Source organism: Oncorhynchus kisutch, linkage group LG6 (assembly GCF_002021735.2).
Source record: "Oncorhynchus kisutch isolate 150728-3 linkage group LG6, Okis_V2, whole genome shotgun sequence".
NCBI lineage: Eukaryota > Metazoa > Chordata > Actinopteri > Salmoniformes > Salmonidae > Oncorhynchus > Oncorhynchus kisutch.
This window is the reverse complement of record NC_034179.2, coordinates 30,352,453-30,367,744: the sequence shown is the minus strand read 5'-3', so window position 1 is coordinate 30,367,744 and position 15,292 is coordinate 30,352,453. Positions and strand designations below refer to the sequence as shown.

Genomic DNA, 15,292 nt, shown 5'->3' with positions numbered 1-15,292 from the left:
TCACACTATTTTAAACCCACAAATACCTCTAATGCTATGTAATCCTTGCTCTCTCTCCCTGTCGTCCTCCACTGGATCTCATTCCCAGAAAGGATGATCGGAAAGAGAGAGGCAAGGAGAGAGCCAAAGGGCATAGCGCAGAGGGGGAAGTAAGGTAGAGAGAGTGAGCGAGAGAGAGAGCCAGAGAGAAAGAGAGACAGAGAGAGAGAGAATGTGAAGGGTGGTGAGAGTTGAGGTGAAGGACAAAGACTGGGTGTCAAGTTCTGTTATAAACTTGTAAAGTGGTCAGAGCAGGGTAGACAAGTCAGAACCACTATGACATTTTAACATCATGAAGCACTGTCCAATCTGAGAACAGAGTCCGAGTCTGACAGTCAGACTCTAACACATTTACTTATCTTGCACCTTTTATGAAGAAAGTGCTAAAATGTAGTGGTTTTTGTTCAATTGTTTCGAGGTTCAAATTATACATTGTAATTTAGGTTATCTGCAGTACAAGCCAATGTCTCCCATGAAAGGTATTTAAATAAAATGTTATTTGTCACATGCGCCGAGTACAACAGGTGTGTAAACCTTACTGTGAAATGCTTGCTTTCAAGCCCTTAACCAACAATTATGTTTTAAGAAAAATAAGAGTTAAAATATTTACTAAATCAACTAAAGTAAAAAATAAAAGAGCAACAATAAAATAGCAATAATGAGGCTATAAACAGGTGGTACCGGTACCAAGTCCATGTGCAGGGGCACCGGTTAGTCAAGGTAATTCAGGTAATATGTACATGTAGGTAGGGGTAAAGTGAATATGCATAGATAATAGATAATAAACAGTGAGTAGCAGCAGTATAAAAACAGGTGGGGAGGGGTGTCAATGCAAAAAAGTCCGGGTAGCCATTTGATTAGCTGTTCAGCAGTCATATGGCATGTGGGTAGAAGCTGTTCAAAAGCCCTTTGGACCTAGAGTTGGCGCTCTGGTACCGCTTGCCGTGCGGTAGCAGAGAGAACAGTCTATGACTAGGATGGCTTGAGTTTTTGGCCATTTTTAGGGCCTTCCTCTGACAAGGCCTGGATGACAGGAATTTATGCTCTGGGTACTTGGCTAGATGCCTTGTCCTGATGTCAGGCTAGGTAAGTGGCCATCATCTGCCAGAGGAGAGCAGAGACTAGGATACATGAGTGTTGGAGGAGCTGCATAGGGATTATCATGGTGAATGAGATTACATTAGATTACATCCATCTGCCTGACGCTACCTCTTGACTCCCCCGGTACCTTACTTCCCCTTTCCCCACTAGGTTGAAAACCTAGTTCCCCCAGAGCCTCAGTATTGGGTAGCTTCGACTTTATACAAAATCAGTTTGGATCATCAAATAGTTTGGTTAAATTGCTGTTGACTTTGCAGAACTCATTGTTGAAATATTTGACAATTGACTTGTGAATGATTCTGTTACAGCCCACAATAACAAATACTATAACATACCATGGTATAAACACTATTTTGCAGACTTTACTGTAGTATTTAATGTAGTATACTGTAGTTTATTGAAGTATTAACAGTTAGTAAAAGAAAACTGTTTTATATACTATAATAATTAACGTAGTGTTTTTGCTGATTGTAGTATACTATTGTATTTACTGTAGTGTTTTTAGGACTGTACCAAGCTGTAGTATTTACTGTAGTGTTTTTAGGACTGTACCAAGCTGTAGTATTTACTGTAGTGTTTTTAGGACTGTACCAAGCTGTAGTATTTACTGTAGTGTTTTTAGGACTGTACCAAGCTGTAGTATTTACTGTAGTGTTTTTAGGACTGTACCAAGCTGTAGTATTTACTGTAGTGTTTTTAGGACTGTACCAAGCTGTAGTATTTACTGTAGTGTTTTTAGGACTGTACCAAGCTGTAGTATTTACTGTAGTGTTTTTAGGACTGTACCAAGCTGTAGTATTTACTGTAGTGTTTTTAGGACTGTACCAAGCTGTAGTATTTACTGTAGTGTTTTTAGGACTGTACCAAGCTGTAGTATTTACTGTAGTGTTTTTGCAGACTGTAGAAATGACTGTAGATATTTTGCAGACTTTACTGTAGTATTTACTATAGTGTTTTGTTTTATTATCTTTGTCATAGAAGTGGAGGCTTCCTCCTTCAGAAAACCAACTAGAGAAATACTGCGGTCTGAATGGATAGTACAGCGCTTCTGCTCTATTCTATAACCTGTAGGGAACACAATATGGTCTGTACTTGGAATGCAGGTTTCTCACTTATGAGTGGCACAAATTGCGAATTGGGTAAGAGGAATGGGCAGGGTATACAGGGCCTTGCAAAAGTATTCATCCCCCTTAATGTTTTTCCTATTTTGTTGCATTACAGCCTGTAATTTAAATATTTTTTATTTGGATTTCATGTAATGACTATACACAAAATAGTCCAAATTGGTGAAGTGAAATGAAATAAATAACTTGTTTAAAAAAATAATTCAAAAAGAAAAAGTGGTGCGTGCGTATGTATTCACCCATATGTATTCACCCATATGTATTCACCCATATGTATTCACCCATATGTATTCACCCATATGTATTCACCCATATGTATTCACCCATATGTATTCACCCCCTTTGCTATGAAGCCCCTAAATAAGATCTGGTGCAACCAATTACCTTCAGAAGTCATATAATTAGTTAAATAAAGTCCACCTGTGTGCAATCTAAGTGTTGCATGATCGGTCACATGATCTCAGTATATATACATCTGTTCTGAAAGGCCCCAGAGTCTGCAACACCACTAAGCAAGGGGCACCACCAAGAAAGTGGCACGGAGCACTATTAAATCCATTATTTTTTTAAATGGAAAGAATATGGCACAACAACAAACCTGCCAAGCGAGGGCCGCCCTCCAAAACACACGGACCAGGTAAGGAGGGCATTATTCAGAGAGGCAACAAAGAATCCAAAGACAACCCTGAATGAGCTGCAAAGCTCCACAGCGGAGATTGGAGTATCTGTCCATAGGACCACTCTAAGCCATACACTCCACAGAGTTGGGCTTTAAGGAAGAGAGGCCAGAAAAAAATCCAATGCTTAAAGAAATAAATAAGCAAACATGTTTGGTGTTCGCCAAAAGGTATGGGGGAGATTCCCAAAACATATGAAAGAAGTTACTCTGGTCAGATGAGACTAAAATGGAGTTTCTTGACCATCAAGGAAAATGCTATGTCTGGTGCAAACCCAACACCTCTCATTACCCCGAGAATACCATCCCCACAGTGAAGCATGGTGGTGGAGGCATCATGCTGTGGGGGTGTTTTTCATCGGCAGGGACTGGAAAACTGGGCAGAATAGATGGAATGGTGAATGGTGATAAATACAGGGAAATTATTGAGGGAAACCTGTTTCAGTCTTCCAGAGATTTGAGACTGGGACGGAGGTTCACCTTGCAGCAGGACACTGACCCTAAGCATACTGCTAAAAACACTTGAGTGGTTTAATGGGAAACATTTACATGTCTTGGAATGGCCAAGTCAAAGCCCAGACCTCAATCCAATTGAGAATCTGTGGTATGACTTAAAGATTGCTGTACACCAGCGGAACCCATCCAACTTGAAGGAGCTGGAGCAGTTTTGCCTTGAAGAATTTTTAAAAATCCCAGTGGCTAGATGTGCCAAGCATATAGAGACATACCCCAAGAGACTTGCAGCTGTAATTGCTGGGGGGGGGGGGGGGGGGGGGGTGAATAGTTATGCACGAGTTTTCCGTTTTTTTGTCTTCTCAAGAAAAAATATTTTGCATCTTCAAAATGGTAGGCCTGTTGTGTAAATCAAATGATACAAACCCCCCCCAAAAAATATTTCAATTCCAGGTTGTAAGGCAACAAAATAGTAAAAATGCCAAGGGGGTGAATACTTTCGCAAGCCACTGTATGCTAATTAAATACTGTAGTATTTACTATAGTTAAAAAAGTGTTGTGTTTTTGCGGACTGTAGGGTTTTACAGACTTTACTGTAGTATTTACTGTAGTATTCTACAGTATTCTCCACCATTCTATAGTGAGTACTACACATTAACACTTTACTACAGAATTCTATAGTAAGTACTGTAGTATTTTATAGTAAACTGTAAAAAAAAAAATATGTAATGTGGGAGATGTCTGCTTTTACTCTGTCAAGTCTTAGAATAGAGTTTATTTTTTATGTCAGTGTTATATTATCCTGGGTATTCTATGTCTGACTGACTGTGACTGAAGGAGGGATGAGGTTAGACAGACACACTGAACTGAGATAATAAACGTATATAAAATGGAGAAAGGTAACAAAACAGACAGTCCGGTTGTGTTTCTTTCAATCACGTTTATTGATTTCTCTATCATTTTTTACAACGAACATGAGCAAAAAATATATATAAATACAATAACAGCAAAAAAAGATCCAAAGAAAATAGAATTTTCAGCCATTTTCATTTTTTGGTGAGACTATCCAAATGTGTTTCAAAGGATTTCTGCCTTAGATCATTTTGAATTATCTGTCTGATTCAAGATAGTCTTAAATCAGGGATACGTTTGCTATTCTTTTCAGGGTGGACGTTTGTGAAAAGCTGTGTCTTGCTGCTTCAGAAGTGAGTTTGAAACAAATAGGTAGTTCACAATAGTTTGCCACATGCAGTGGTCACAGGCGAGTATTGTGCTGTTTGAGGATAAATCCATTGCAGTTACTGTAAATATGCAGCTTTCTGTTGAATCAGTGTAACTGATCAAACCAAGATGACACCCTCCTTCATCTCATCATACTGTGGCCCATATAAAGACATGCACTGTTCATCTGAAAGAGTATCCAGTAGACAATGACTGAGAAAGAGTGGAGCGCTCATCATTGCAAACATTCAATACTGCAAGGTTGAAAACAAAATAGAGAAAGATGGTAACCAAAGAAGAAACGTGTTCTACATTCAACCATACTTGGTATGTGTTCAACCAGAGTCAAGAGGTTACAGGTCAAACACCTACCAGGTAGCACCCCTGTCTTCTTACAATCCAAAGCTAATACATAATCTCCTCTTTACAACAAAATAACAATAAAAATACTGTATCTCTTTTGAAAACAAAACTGTTAAGTGTTTCTATTGTTCAATCTTGAAGATGTGCATTGGCAGACATATAACTGTATATCCATTTGTGAACATAATATTTACATGTTCTTTCTGTCTTCTTCCTCACTCTCATGATGATTAATGCTACTATAAACTTGTTACAGCCATTCCAAGAAAGAAACCATCATCAGCAACACAGGAAATGAATATATTGCTTTTTGAAGACATCTCCAAATTATCATAGAAAAACAGATATATGGAGATAACATTAAATAACATTCGGCGATATTGGGGAACAACACATCTGTCCACCCACCAGGAGGCACTGTTGTTATTTAGTGACACCTGCTCCTTCTGTGCGTAGCATTATATAAGAATAGGACTTCCTTCATCCTTCATAAATTAAACCCTTTCTCTTAGAGATCTGTGGTCTGTAGTTGCAGCACGATTATTTCATACTGTTAAAATGATCATGAATATCTTTGGTTGGAGGGAATGTGGCAGGACTACTTTTTTGTAGGCAGAAAAGGAAAGCATTCATTTTACAATTGGAATATATCCACATATATGTATTTGTGTGGCTACACACACCATGGATACACACCATGTATACACATGTACTTGTAGATTGAATTGTGAATGGAATGGGCTCATGGGACAAAACATCTTGTGATACAACATGGCAATACATGGGTCACATGGATAAAACCATGATAATAATAATATAGACCTTAAAGGAACTGTGGAACCAAGCATATACCGCAGTCATTCCTCACCTGACATCTTTTAACAGAAAGGGTGGATGATTCTCTCTGTGTGTGTGTGTGTGTGTGTGTGTGTGGACAAAAGAGAGAAGGAGAGGGGTTGACATAGGAAGGAGGAACTACAAAGAGAGGATAAAGTACCTGCTCTAGATTATCTGACCAGATTAAGAGATTACAGTGAAATCTCAGCATGCGAAACAGACTGAGTGGAGCAGGAATGCTAACGAGGAAGTAGCACTGTTCACTCCATTGTCTCACAATGTCAAAAACAAGGACTACTGGTAGGCCAAACGCAACATGGATGTATAGCATGGAGTCAATTGACTTTGTTCAGTCAATCCTCAACGTGTATTATACAGCTATCAAACTAAACAGATAATTTATATACTGATTATTGTTATACTGTCAAGTCTTCATGATGATGATATTACTGAGGTGCAACTTCAACCAAAATGAAGGAAAATTGATTGATATACACCTTATACTGACTGAGCGAAGAAAGGTCCTAAAAGTCAACCCAACCCTTAAGCTGAGTGAACAGATGCTAAGGTTCTAAAAGTGTCGCTATGACGTTGAAGAAGGATCAGAGTCACATTGCCACAATGTCACAGCCAGTGTTCAGCAGCACTCGCTCAGATCCATAGATTCCTCAACTGGTTTTTCTCATTATGTGTACAGAATCAAGGGCTGGATTCAATCTGTATGCCGAAGTTTAGCGTTACGGATTGAATCCAGCCCCAAGTGCAGCAGCACATCCAGGGCATCTGTGCGCCAGCACATTGACCATCATTCTAGAGCAAGTTCATAAACGCTCTTGCACATGCTCAACTGTAGGTGCTTTCAGTTATAGTACACCCTCCAACTACAAGGTTGCTTGGTCTGTTGCACCCTTTTTAAAGCAATGTAATGGTAGAGATTCCTACCAAAATAAAAATAAATCAAACAGATTACCGTTATCACCAAACCAGCCTTACAGACATTCTGGCCGATGTAATCAGATGTTGGAGACAGCCTTCAAACTGAGATGCACTATTACAGCAGTAACAAGTCATGTACAACTGATTCAAATGGTACCACATGTTTGAATATAAATTTCAACAAACGTAGAAACAAAACAAACTCTCTATTTTTCCTTCTCCACAGAACCACAAGCATCTCGTCTTCACAAGAAAAACACAAACCAGTGCAAATCAATACAAAATAGAAGAACAGCATCTCTTTCTTATATGTATAGGAGGCATGTCAATAGATGCGATGCACATGCAAACAACTATGAACAAACAAACTAGCCCTAAGCCTTGAGCTGTAGGAACACCGATGTGAACATAAACCATGGAAGGACAATGAAGTGTATATTCATGTTATGGAAGCCTAATCCGATTTATGACCATGTGCAATTCAAGTGTTAATGACAAAAGAGTCCTGTTTAATGTGTACAATGTGCATGATGTGTCATTCTTAATTAATATTGCACATTGCATATGCATCTTCCCGACCTACAGTATGCATTCTGTCTTGCAAATGGAATTTGGTCATACAAATTAAATGTACAGTGCATACTCACACACATACAAACATACACACGTACACACAGACTCAAAGGTCTTGACCTCTGTAGCTCCCCATGTTGGAGATGCTATCTTCTTATGGGTTAAATTGGATGATCACTGCAGAGTGCAGTGTGGTCCCTCCTGGTGGCCAGCAGTTTAACATAGCCTCGTTTATAAATCCCACATAGCAGAGCAGAGAGCTGAGACATGGGGCTTCCCGCCTTCTTAGGGCACTAAAGACAGTACACACATGCAAAATGTCTCCAATCTCTCCCTTCATCCACAAAAATATGTTTTTTCATCATATGTTTTAGCTGTTGGATTATTTTCAAGCGCAACAAAATAGACATACTGATATAAGGTTATGATATATAAATAGATATACACGGTTGTATTGTATTTTGTGTATATTTGTATATAGAGGGGCACTCTATAGGGAGGCAGAGATGAAGGAGCAACAGTAAACTGGTAAGAGGCGTTGCTTCTCCTTGCAAACTTTGAAATCATTCATGTTTATGTCCACTATATCCCCTAGTTAGTCATGCAGTATAAATAGACTTCACCTCAAACTAATTTACAGAAAAGAATCGAAGCTCACACACAGAAACAGAGGCAGAATTACCACCCGTTTAACTCCACCATTCTGACATCATCACTCCACTGGACATACAATGCCCGACATCGAGGGTAAATTGAAGTTGTAAACATATTCTATTCGACAAACGGAGGGTGTTAATTCTGTTATCTGTCTCTGTATGTGTGTGTGTGTGTGTGTGTGTGTGTGTGTGTCTGTGTGTACCTGTGTACAGAATGTAGAGGTGGGTGGACATGTTAGTGAGAGAGAATGTACATCTAGCCTTTAGTGTTGATCCTCAGTTTGAAAGACACTTTCCCCGCAAACTTGTCTCTTACACTCCCAGGAGGAATGTTGTTGGAGATGATCCTGCACTCGATGTTGATGTCTTCATTGAGGGTTATGTTGAGGAACTTGATGGCAACCAGCGGCTGGGAGTAGTTCACCTGGGAGTAGTTAACCATTTTCAAGATATTGTTACATAGGCTTTAAGCATTCTTTTTCAGCAACATTTGATCTATAACATGTTGAAAGCACAGGCAAAATAATGTGTAATAACATTAGAAATGACATTGGAACAAAAGATTAGTTAATCCCACCATAAAACAAAGGTTTATAAGTGATGATTTCTGAGTGTTGCCAGGTTGGTATTGGGGGGTTCTCACCTGAGCTTTCTTGCCATAGTAAGGGTAGTACATGAGGTTGAAGGTGCCATTTTCAGGGTAGTACTCCACCTCTCCAATCTTATCAGAGTCTTCTTTCTACAGGGGCAGAGGATCAAGGCCATTAGTTAGAGCATGTTAGAGCATGTTAGAGCATGATCTGTCGGAAGTGTGTGGTCAAGCAGGGAAAGACTGCCCAATCTGAAGGACTGGATGAGCTTTGAAAGGACACCATGACAATTAGACTATACTATTTATTTACATTTACTTTAGCCATTGTGTCTACCTGTATATGCTATGCAATAAAGCTGTTGAACCTCTATATCTTGGAATATAAAATGACGAGGGTGCTAGCGTAGCGCTAGCAACTATACACCACATATCTACTTCTCTATCTGTCACTAAGATCACTACAGTGGCACCCTTACCCATTCATCTTTGCCAACCTTGTACCTCTGAGAGTGCAAGGACAAAATGGACGGTATAACATAAAAGAAGAGAACAACAACAACAACATACACATAGGGTTTGAAATGAGGAAATGACATTGTGTCATGCAACACAGACGAGCAAAGAAAGACACAGACATGAAGGATGGTAATGGGGGACATAGATGAGAACAAGAGACATGAGGGGTTCATTCTGAGAGAGCGAGAGAGAGAGAGAGAGAGAGAGAGAGAGAGAGAGAGAGAGAGAGAGAGAGAAAGAGATAGAGAGAGAGAGAGAGAGAGAGAGAGAGAGAGAACTGAAAGAGAGAGAGAGGGAGAGAGAGAGAACTGAAAGAGAGAGAGGCTCACCTTCGCTCCACAGGTGACAAATGGAGCCTGGCCATCCTTTCCTGGCAACATCCCAATGACCTAGAATACAGACAGACCAACAGACAGACATGCGTTAACCTGAGAGTTCCACCACCATCCCCACATCATCCCTCCTTAAAGCGGATATAGTCAACTGATAATGGTTGTGATTGTCAATATAACAATTTAAAAAATGGCCAACATTGTTTGTATTTAATTAGTATGATCTCTTCCAGGCTCCCAACCATTCACATGACTGCTCCATCCCCATCTCCCTTACGTCTCCTAGCAACATGCCAAGTTCTTCCCTCCCCAGCCGTTCTCTGATCTCTGCTTCTCCCATACCCGGTTCAGTTTGATGATGATGCATGGTTTGCCAGCCTGGTATCCATAGGTATGGTCATCAAGGCCCGAGCATTTTTCTAGAAAGGTGCGGTTGAACTGGCAGGAGCGCTTGGGGTTGTTCTTCACATCACCACTGTCTGCCTGAACAAAGTACTGGTCCGGTGTGCACTCTTCATTCTTCTCAGCCTGCAGAGAGTTGTTGTAGGCTGGATGGGAGAGAAATACAGTTTCACCCTGTTGTTTTCCACAATAGAAATGTGATTTCGTGGGACAGACACACAGAGAGGCAGAGACAAGCAGACAGACAGACAGACTCACGGGAGAGGAAGTTGTCCAGTGTCTTGATGTACATGTCCCAGGTCTCAGTGTTGGTGGTGTTGTAGGAGATCTCCATTGCCTTTCCCCTGGGTCTGATCATCATGCCTGCAGAACAGAGAAGAGAGAAGATGGGGAGGGCTTTTAGCCAACATCACATGTATACTACACTATTTGTGATTGTCCGGGCTGTTACTGACTATACAGTAGCAGTTGTAAAGAGACTTGTCAAAATGTTAGCTTGATTTCTGAGATTTTAGTGTATCAAAACCTCTTAGAATGTGGCATTGGTGTGTTGGTGTATTAGTTCATCCTACCTGGTGTGCCAAGCCTGTCCTGCCAGGTGGGTTTGTAGTCATCCAAGGTCTGCAGCATGACATACATGGTGAGGCAGAACATGCCTGCTAGGAAGATGTAGAACACTAGGTAGAAGAGCAGGATGAGGCCTGGGAGGGAGACAACCAGCAAACAGATACAGCATTAACATCACACAAGATCAAAGGAAAGGGAACATTCAACAAAATATGGCTATTCCCAAAATGGCACTCTACTACCTATACAGTGGGGCAATTTCAGTTGATGGCCGTTCCATATTCCGCACTTATACGGAATAGGGTGCCATTTATTATTTGCCCTGTGTTATAACAAGGCCTGAAATGCTGACAAGTGAAAATGTCATGTAGAGTAGGTGTTATGTTGTCTATGATCCAAGTCATTGTCATTTATCAAACTATACCACTCTCTCTATATTTATCACACTATACCACTCTCTCTATATTTATCACACTATACCACTCTCTCTATATTTATCACACTATACCACTCTCTCTATATTTATCACACTATACCACTCTCTCTATATTTATCACATTATACCGTGCTGACGTTCAAATAGATGAAAAGACACAGGAGGTAAGGATTAATCCTCTTTACTTCAAACCAGAAGCCTTTACTTCCTTCTATAGTGTATATATATATATATATAAATATATATATATATATATATATATATATATATATATATATATATATATCTCAAACATACACTACAAACAAATGTTTCAATGAATGGATATTGAATATCTATCTATTTATGGAAACAGTAATTAGACATGCACACTTCTCCATACATGTCTGAACTCACACTGCCGACAACACACAACCTGCACATAAAGACACACGCCCTTCCCCCAGCCTTAAACCAGGCTGATTCATCCAGGATGAATGTCTGGTCTTTGTCCTAATGAATTATTAAGTAACACTAACAATGGGGGAGTGAGCCGCGATGAGGGGGAGGGTAAAAGAGAGGGAGGAGTGGTGACAGAAGTAGAAAGGGGAGGAGGAGAGAAGACCCCTGGAGATTAGGGCAGAGGGTCAGGGGATTAGCTGCCATGCACAGTATTCCACTAACACAATCCGTATGGAGACCAAACCAACACGGTAACATATCAGCATTGGGCCCAAAGGGAACGGGTGGCTATTGAACCATTCTGTTGGGTTGATAAGATAAAATCACCACAGCTGCTAAATATTATATGGTCATACAGGATGTGAGATATACAATTAGTGTAAATTATAATGAATAAAACAGGTGAGTTGACTGAGCCTATCAGTAGCCCTCCTTCCCTTCCATCTGCCATCTCAGCATTGTCACCTGAGACCAGTCCTGGGGTGTAGGCCTGCTGTGTCTCTGCTAGATGGCCCCCAATGTGGAGCTCCACACCTGGGCCCTGTCAAAGAACAGCATGAGGGTTTCCTCTGTCAGCAGGCCTAGAGCTGTGTGGAGCCGTGGGCCTCACAGCACAGCCAGGCTTACAGGGATCCATAACAAAATAGCAAGGGGAAGCTCCTCCATGGGATAAAGTTACGAACACTGGAGCTTCTTGGTGAGTGAGAGTGAATGTGTAAGTGTGTCTGTCTGCCAGTCCCCAGGGTGAGGGGATCTACATAGATATGTAACCTTATAGAGAGGATCGTAAGCAGAGAGGAGAGCAGAGTGGCATCCTGTGGGGTGGGGTGAGATGTGGTGAAGAGAGATAGGGATGGAGCGGGAGCTGTGTTACATAGTGTGTTGGAAGGACAAACCCTGCTGTACAGGCCCTGGGTCTAGCCCTGGCTCTGGTACAACCAATGCCGAGAGGGACTACCATCAGGGAGGGGAACCTGACATTATTTATCTGATCTAACATTATGGGGCGTCATGGTAACCACAGATACCACCCATCCCTGTGGGGAGACAGACTGGGTGTTGTGTGCAAACCCAGAGAGAGGGTCAAGAGGAGTGTAGAGAGGGTCAGCTTCCCTCTGACCACACCAGGAGGGTGTCCAGTTCACTGGCTGTCCTGCTTGACCTCTCATCACCATGCCCCGGCCGATGATGGACACCGTGCCCTCTCTCTTTCACTCTTCCTCCGCCTCTCTTTTCATCCCCCCCATCACCGGGAGAGTTGAAAGCAAAGAACAAAATGGCGGGGCTGAATAGGCCGGTAGCATCCTGTGCTTTCCCTCCTACAATGGCAACATGGATGCCTTTTAAAAGGTGTCTCTCTTCTTTTTGTTTGTTTGATTAGTGTTCAAACGCGGTGGACACTGTTTTGAAGCTGTGTTATGAAACAAGAGGCTTTGAATGGAAAATGTGGTAAGGATAAAAGAATATGCATGTGATATGGTTGTTTTAATATTCATGTACTTTTGAAATTGCCGATGGATCTAAGAACTATTTCTATAATTGTGAAACATACATACACACACACACACACACACACACACACACACACACACACACACACACACACACACACACACACACACACATGTCCACATGTGTGTCCACATGTGTGCATAAGATTGGTGTGGTTCGTCTATACGTCTCCATCTTTGTTCTGTGGGCTGTGGGGGAGGTCAGAGCTGATTAAAAGACAGATACATGCAGACTAGCACCTGGATACATGGGTCACTTAGGCGCAGACAGGTAATAAGGATGTACTAAGTTCAGGGACCATGTATAGGCTATAAACGTTTTGGCTCACTACAGAAATAGCCTAATTAACAAGCCTTAGAGAGGTGCAGCTTAACCAGGCCACCAGTCCTCAAAGCATATGGGACACACTGAGCTGGATGAAGGAGTGCATTCTGGGAGAATTACTGCAAAGGAAACTACAGTCAGTGAATACACCACTCAGTAGACCTATGACTTACATTTCTCTCCATTCATCAATATCGTAGCAAGGGCACGGTTTCTTGTGGAAATGCGAAATGCAATGTGTGTGAGTATGTGTGTGTGTGGTTGACATCTCAAATCATTGCATTTACATTAAAGACAGATTACATCCGAAACCATTCTGATTAGCTGTACAATCAATTAAAGGGAATGTTCTGAAATTGATACAGTTTGATTTGACAACTACAATTGATACTCCGCTAGCCAGCCAATGAAGTCATTAGATTAGGATTAAATCCTGCACAGATTTACTCACACTAAGAGAGGAGAGGGCTGGGGGGTTGGAGGTGATACAAATAGAATGTGGCCCTCAGCTTTACCCAGATTAAAACGCCTCAATGTCATTAGAAAAGAGCGATTTGAAATAGTTGCAGGCTATTAAGGGCGTTGAAAGAGTGCACAAGTTATAACGTTGTGGTCATCGCTTAAAATCTCGGATGCTAGACTACATTACCTATTTTATTTCAGATCTTGTCAGTGCAGATTATTGTGCTGATCTTGACACTAAGCAGACGATACAACTTTAATCTTATACATTTGATTGTTCATTGAAACAAAACGTACATTGTAACTGATTGCAAATAGCCTATAGTTGAAGTGAATACCGCAAACCCACTACATTTGTGTTTGGTAAAGCCAATTGAAGTAACTTTAATAACAGGTCAGGCTAATAACTTCTGAAGCTATTTGAAGTAACAACTGGCCCTCACATCTCAGGAAGGGGTGCTCTGCGCCAGAAGACAGCTTAAGTAAAGACCATTAAATCTAAAGAGGCCTACTGTAGCCTTTAAAAAGTAGGCAACAACAGAGAATGGTATTTAAATGTTGTGCACTGGCATATTCATTTCATTAAAAATATTGGCACTGCCTCCACCCTTATGTCAAGACGCATTGCGCAGGAAAACTCAGTGGCATAAATTAATAAATGAAAAAGAATAATGCAGGGAACATTTTGCCCGCTCCCACAAGGGCAATCCACACATAATGCCGCATTTGAATTTCAGCACCGCCTTGCACTGGAAAGCGACCAATCTCATTAAGCGATCGCTCGGGTGAGGCAGCGGTTTCAAATTGCGCATTGAATGCTGCACACATTTTACATTTCTGCTGGGTCACATTATTTGACTCTTTACGCATTCATAAGTATTCAAGCAGCACAAATAAAGGGTGCTCATGACATCATTGTGAAACCTGTAGCCAACTAGAAGGTGCTGCGGACCTGCAATTATGTTAGAGCAGGGATGGGCAACTCCATTCCTCCAGGGCCTGATTGGTGTCACACTTTTGCCCCAGCCCCAGCTAACACACCTGACTCCAATAAAAAATAATCATATTCAGTTTAGAATGCAATTAGTTTCATCAGCTGTGTTTGCTAGGGATGGGGAAAAAGTGTGACACCACTCCGGTCCCTGAGGACTGGAGTTGCCCATCCCTGTGTTAGATGTAGAGGGGCCATCTGTACTGCATTGCTGCAGGCGACCATTACTAAGTAGAAGACTCACCCCAGCTGCTCCCTGTCCTGCCACAAAATTCTCGGGTCCTGGAGTTCCATATGAAGTCCTTCCAAGTGCTCTTCTCAGCATCCTTTGCCATTTTGCTAAATTTGTTTAATCCACGGACTGTTACCGGGCGTTATAAGCTAATGTAATAGGCGTTTTGGTGAGATGTGAAATATTTTACTCAGATAGGCTGCAGAAAGTCGTTAGCGAGCGCACAAATGACGAGCTGCTTGAAAGAAGAGAATGAACAATCCGGCGGCTCCGTGCTACTGTATCTAATTACAGTCAATCTATACTAAACGACGGTGGTGTTGAAACTACACTCAGCACAAACCCGGTATCAGCCCTCCCCCAGATCTAGTTAGCATGCCGCAGAGTTTTGATGAGTGATGCAGAAATGTAGTGATACTGCGGTAAAGCGTTCTCTCTCTCTCTCTCTCTGTCTCGCTCTCTACCAGCCTCTGTCTCGCTCACCCTCACTTACCCCTCAAGCATCA

General features: G+C 41.4%; 1 protein-coding gene across 2 annotated transcripts; it reads right to left on the bottom strand.

Annotated features, from left to right (window-relative positions):
- Window positions 1-4,313: 4,313 nt before the first annotated feature.
- Window positions 4,314-15,268, bottom strand: atp1b2b (ATPase Na+/K+ transporting subunit beta 2b). 2 transcript variants are annotated; one of them, XM_031826581.1, is made up of 8 exons: window positions 14,799-15,258; window positions 10,394-10,522; window positions 10,080-10,184; window positions 9,762-9,967; window positions 9,417-9,476; window positions 9,048-9,074; window positions 8,623-8,718; window positions 4,314-8,403 (listed from the first exon to the last, which is right to left on the bottom strand). In XM_031826581.1, the coding sequence occupies exons 1-8, from the start codon at window positions 14,887-14,889 to the stop codon at window positions 8,236-8,238; spliced, it is 882 nt and encodes a 293-aa protein (XP_031682441.1). In that variant the 5' UTR covers window positions 14,890-15,258; the 3' UTR covers window positions 4,314-8,235. The 2 variants fall into 2 exon arrangements, with proteins under 2 accessions (XP_031682441.1, XP_020340973.1); XM_020485384.2 differs by lacking the exon at window positions 9,048-9,074 and having other exon boundaries at window positions 14,799-15,268.
- Between the last annotated feature and the right edge of the window lie 24 nt (window positions 15,269-15,292).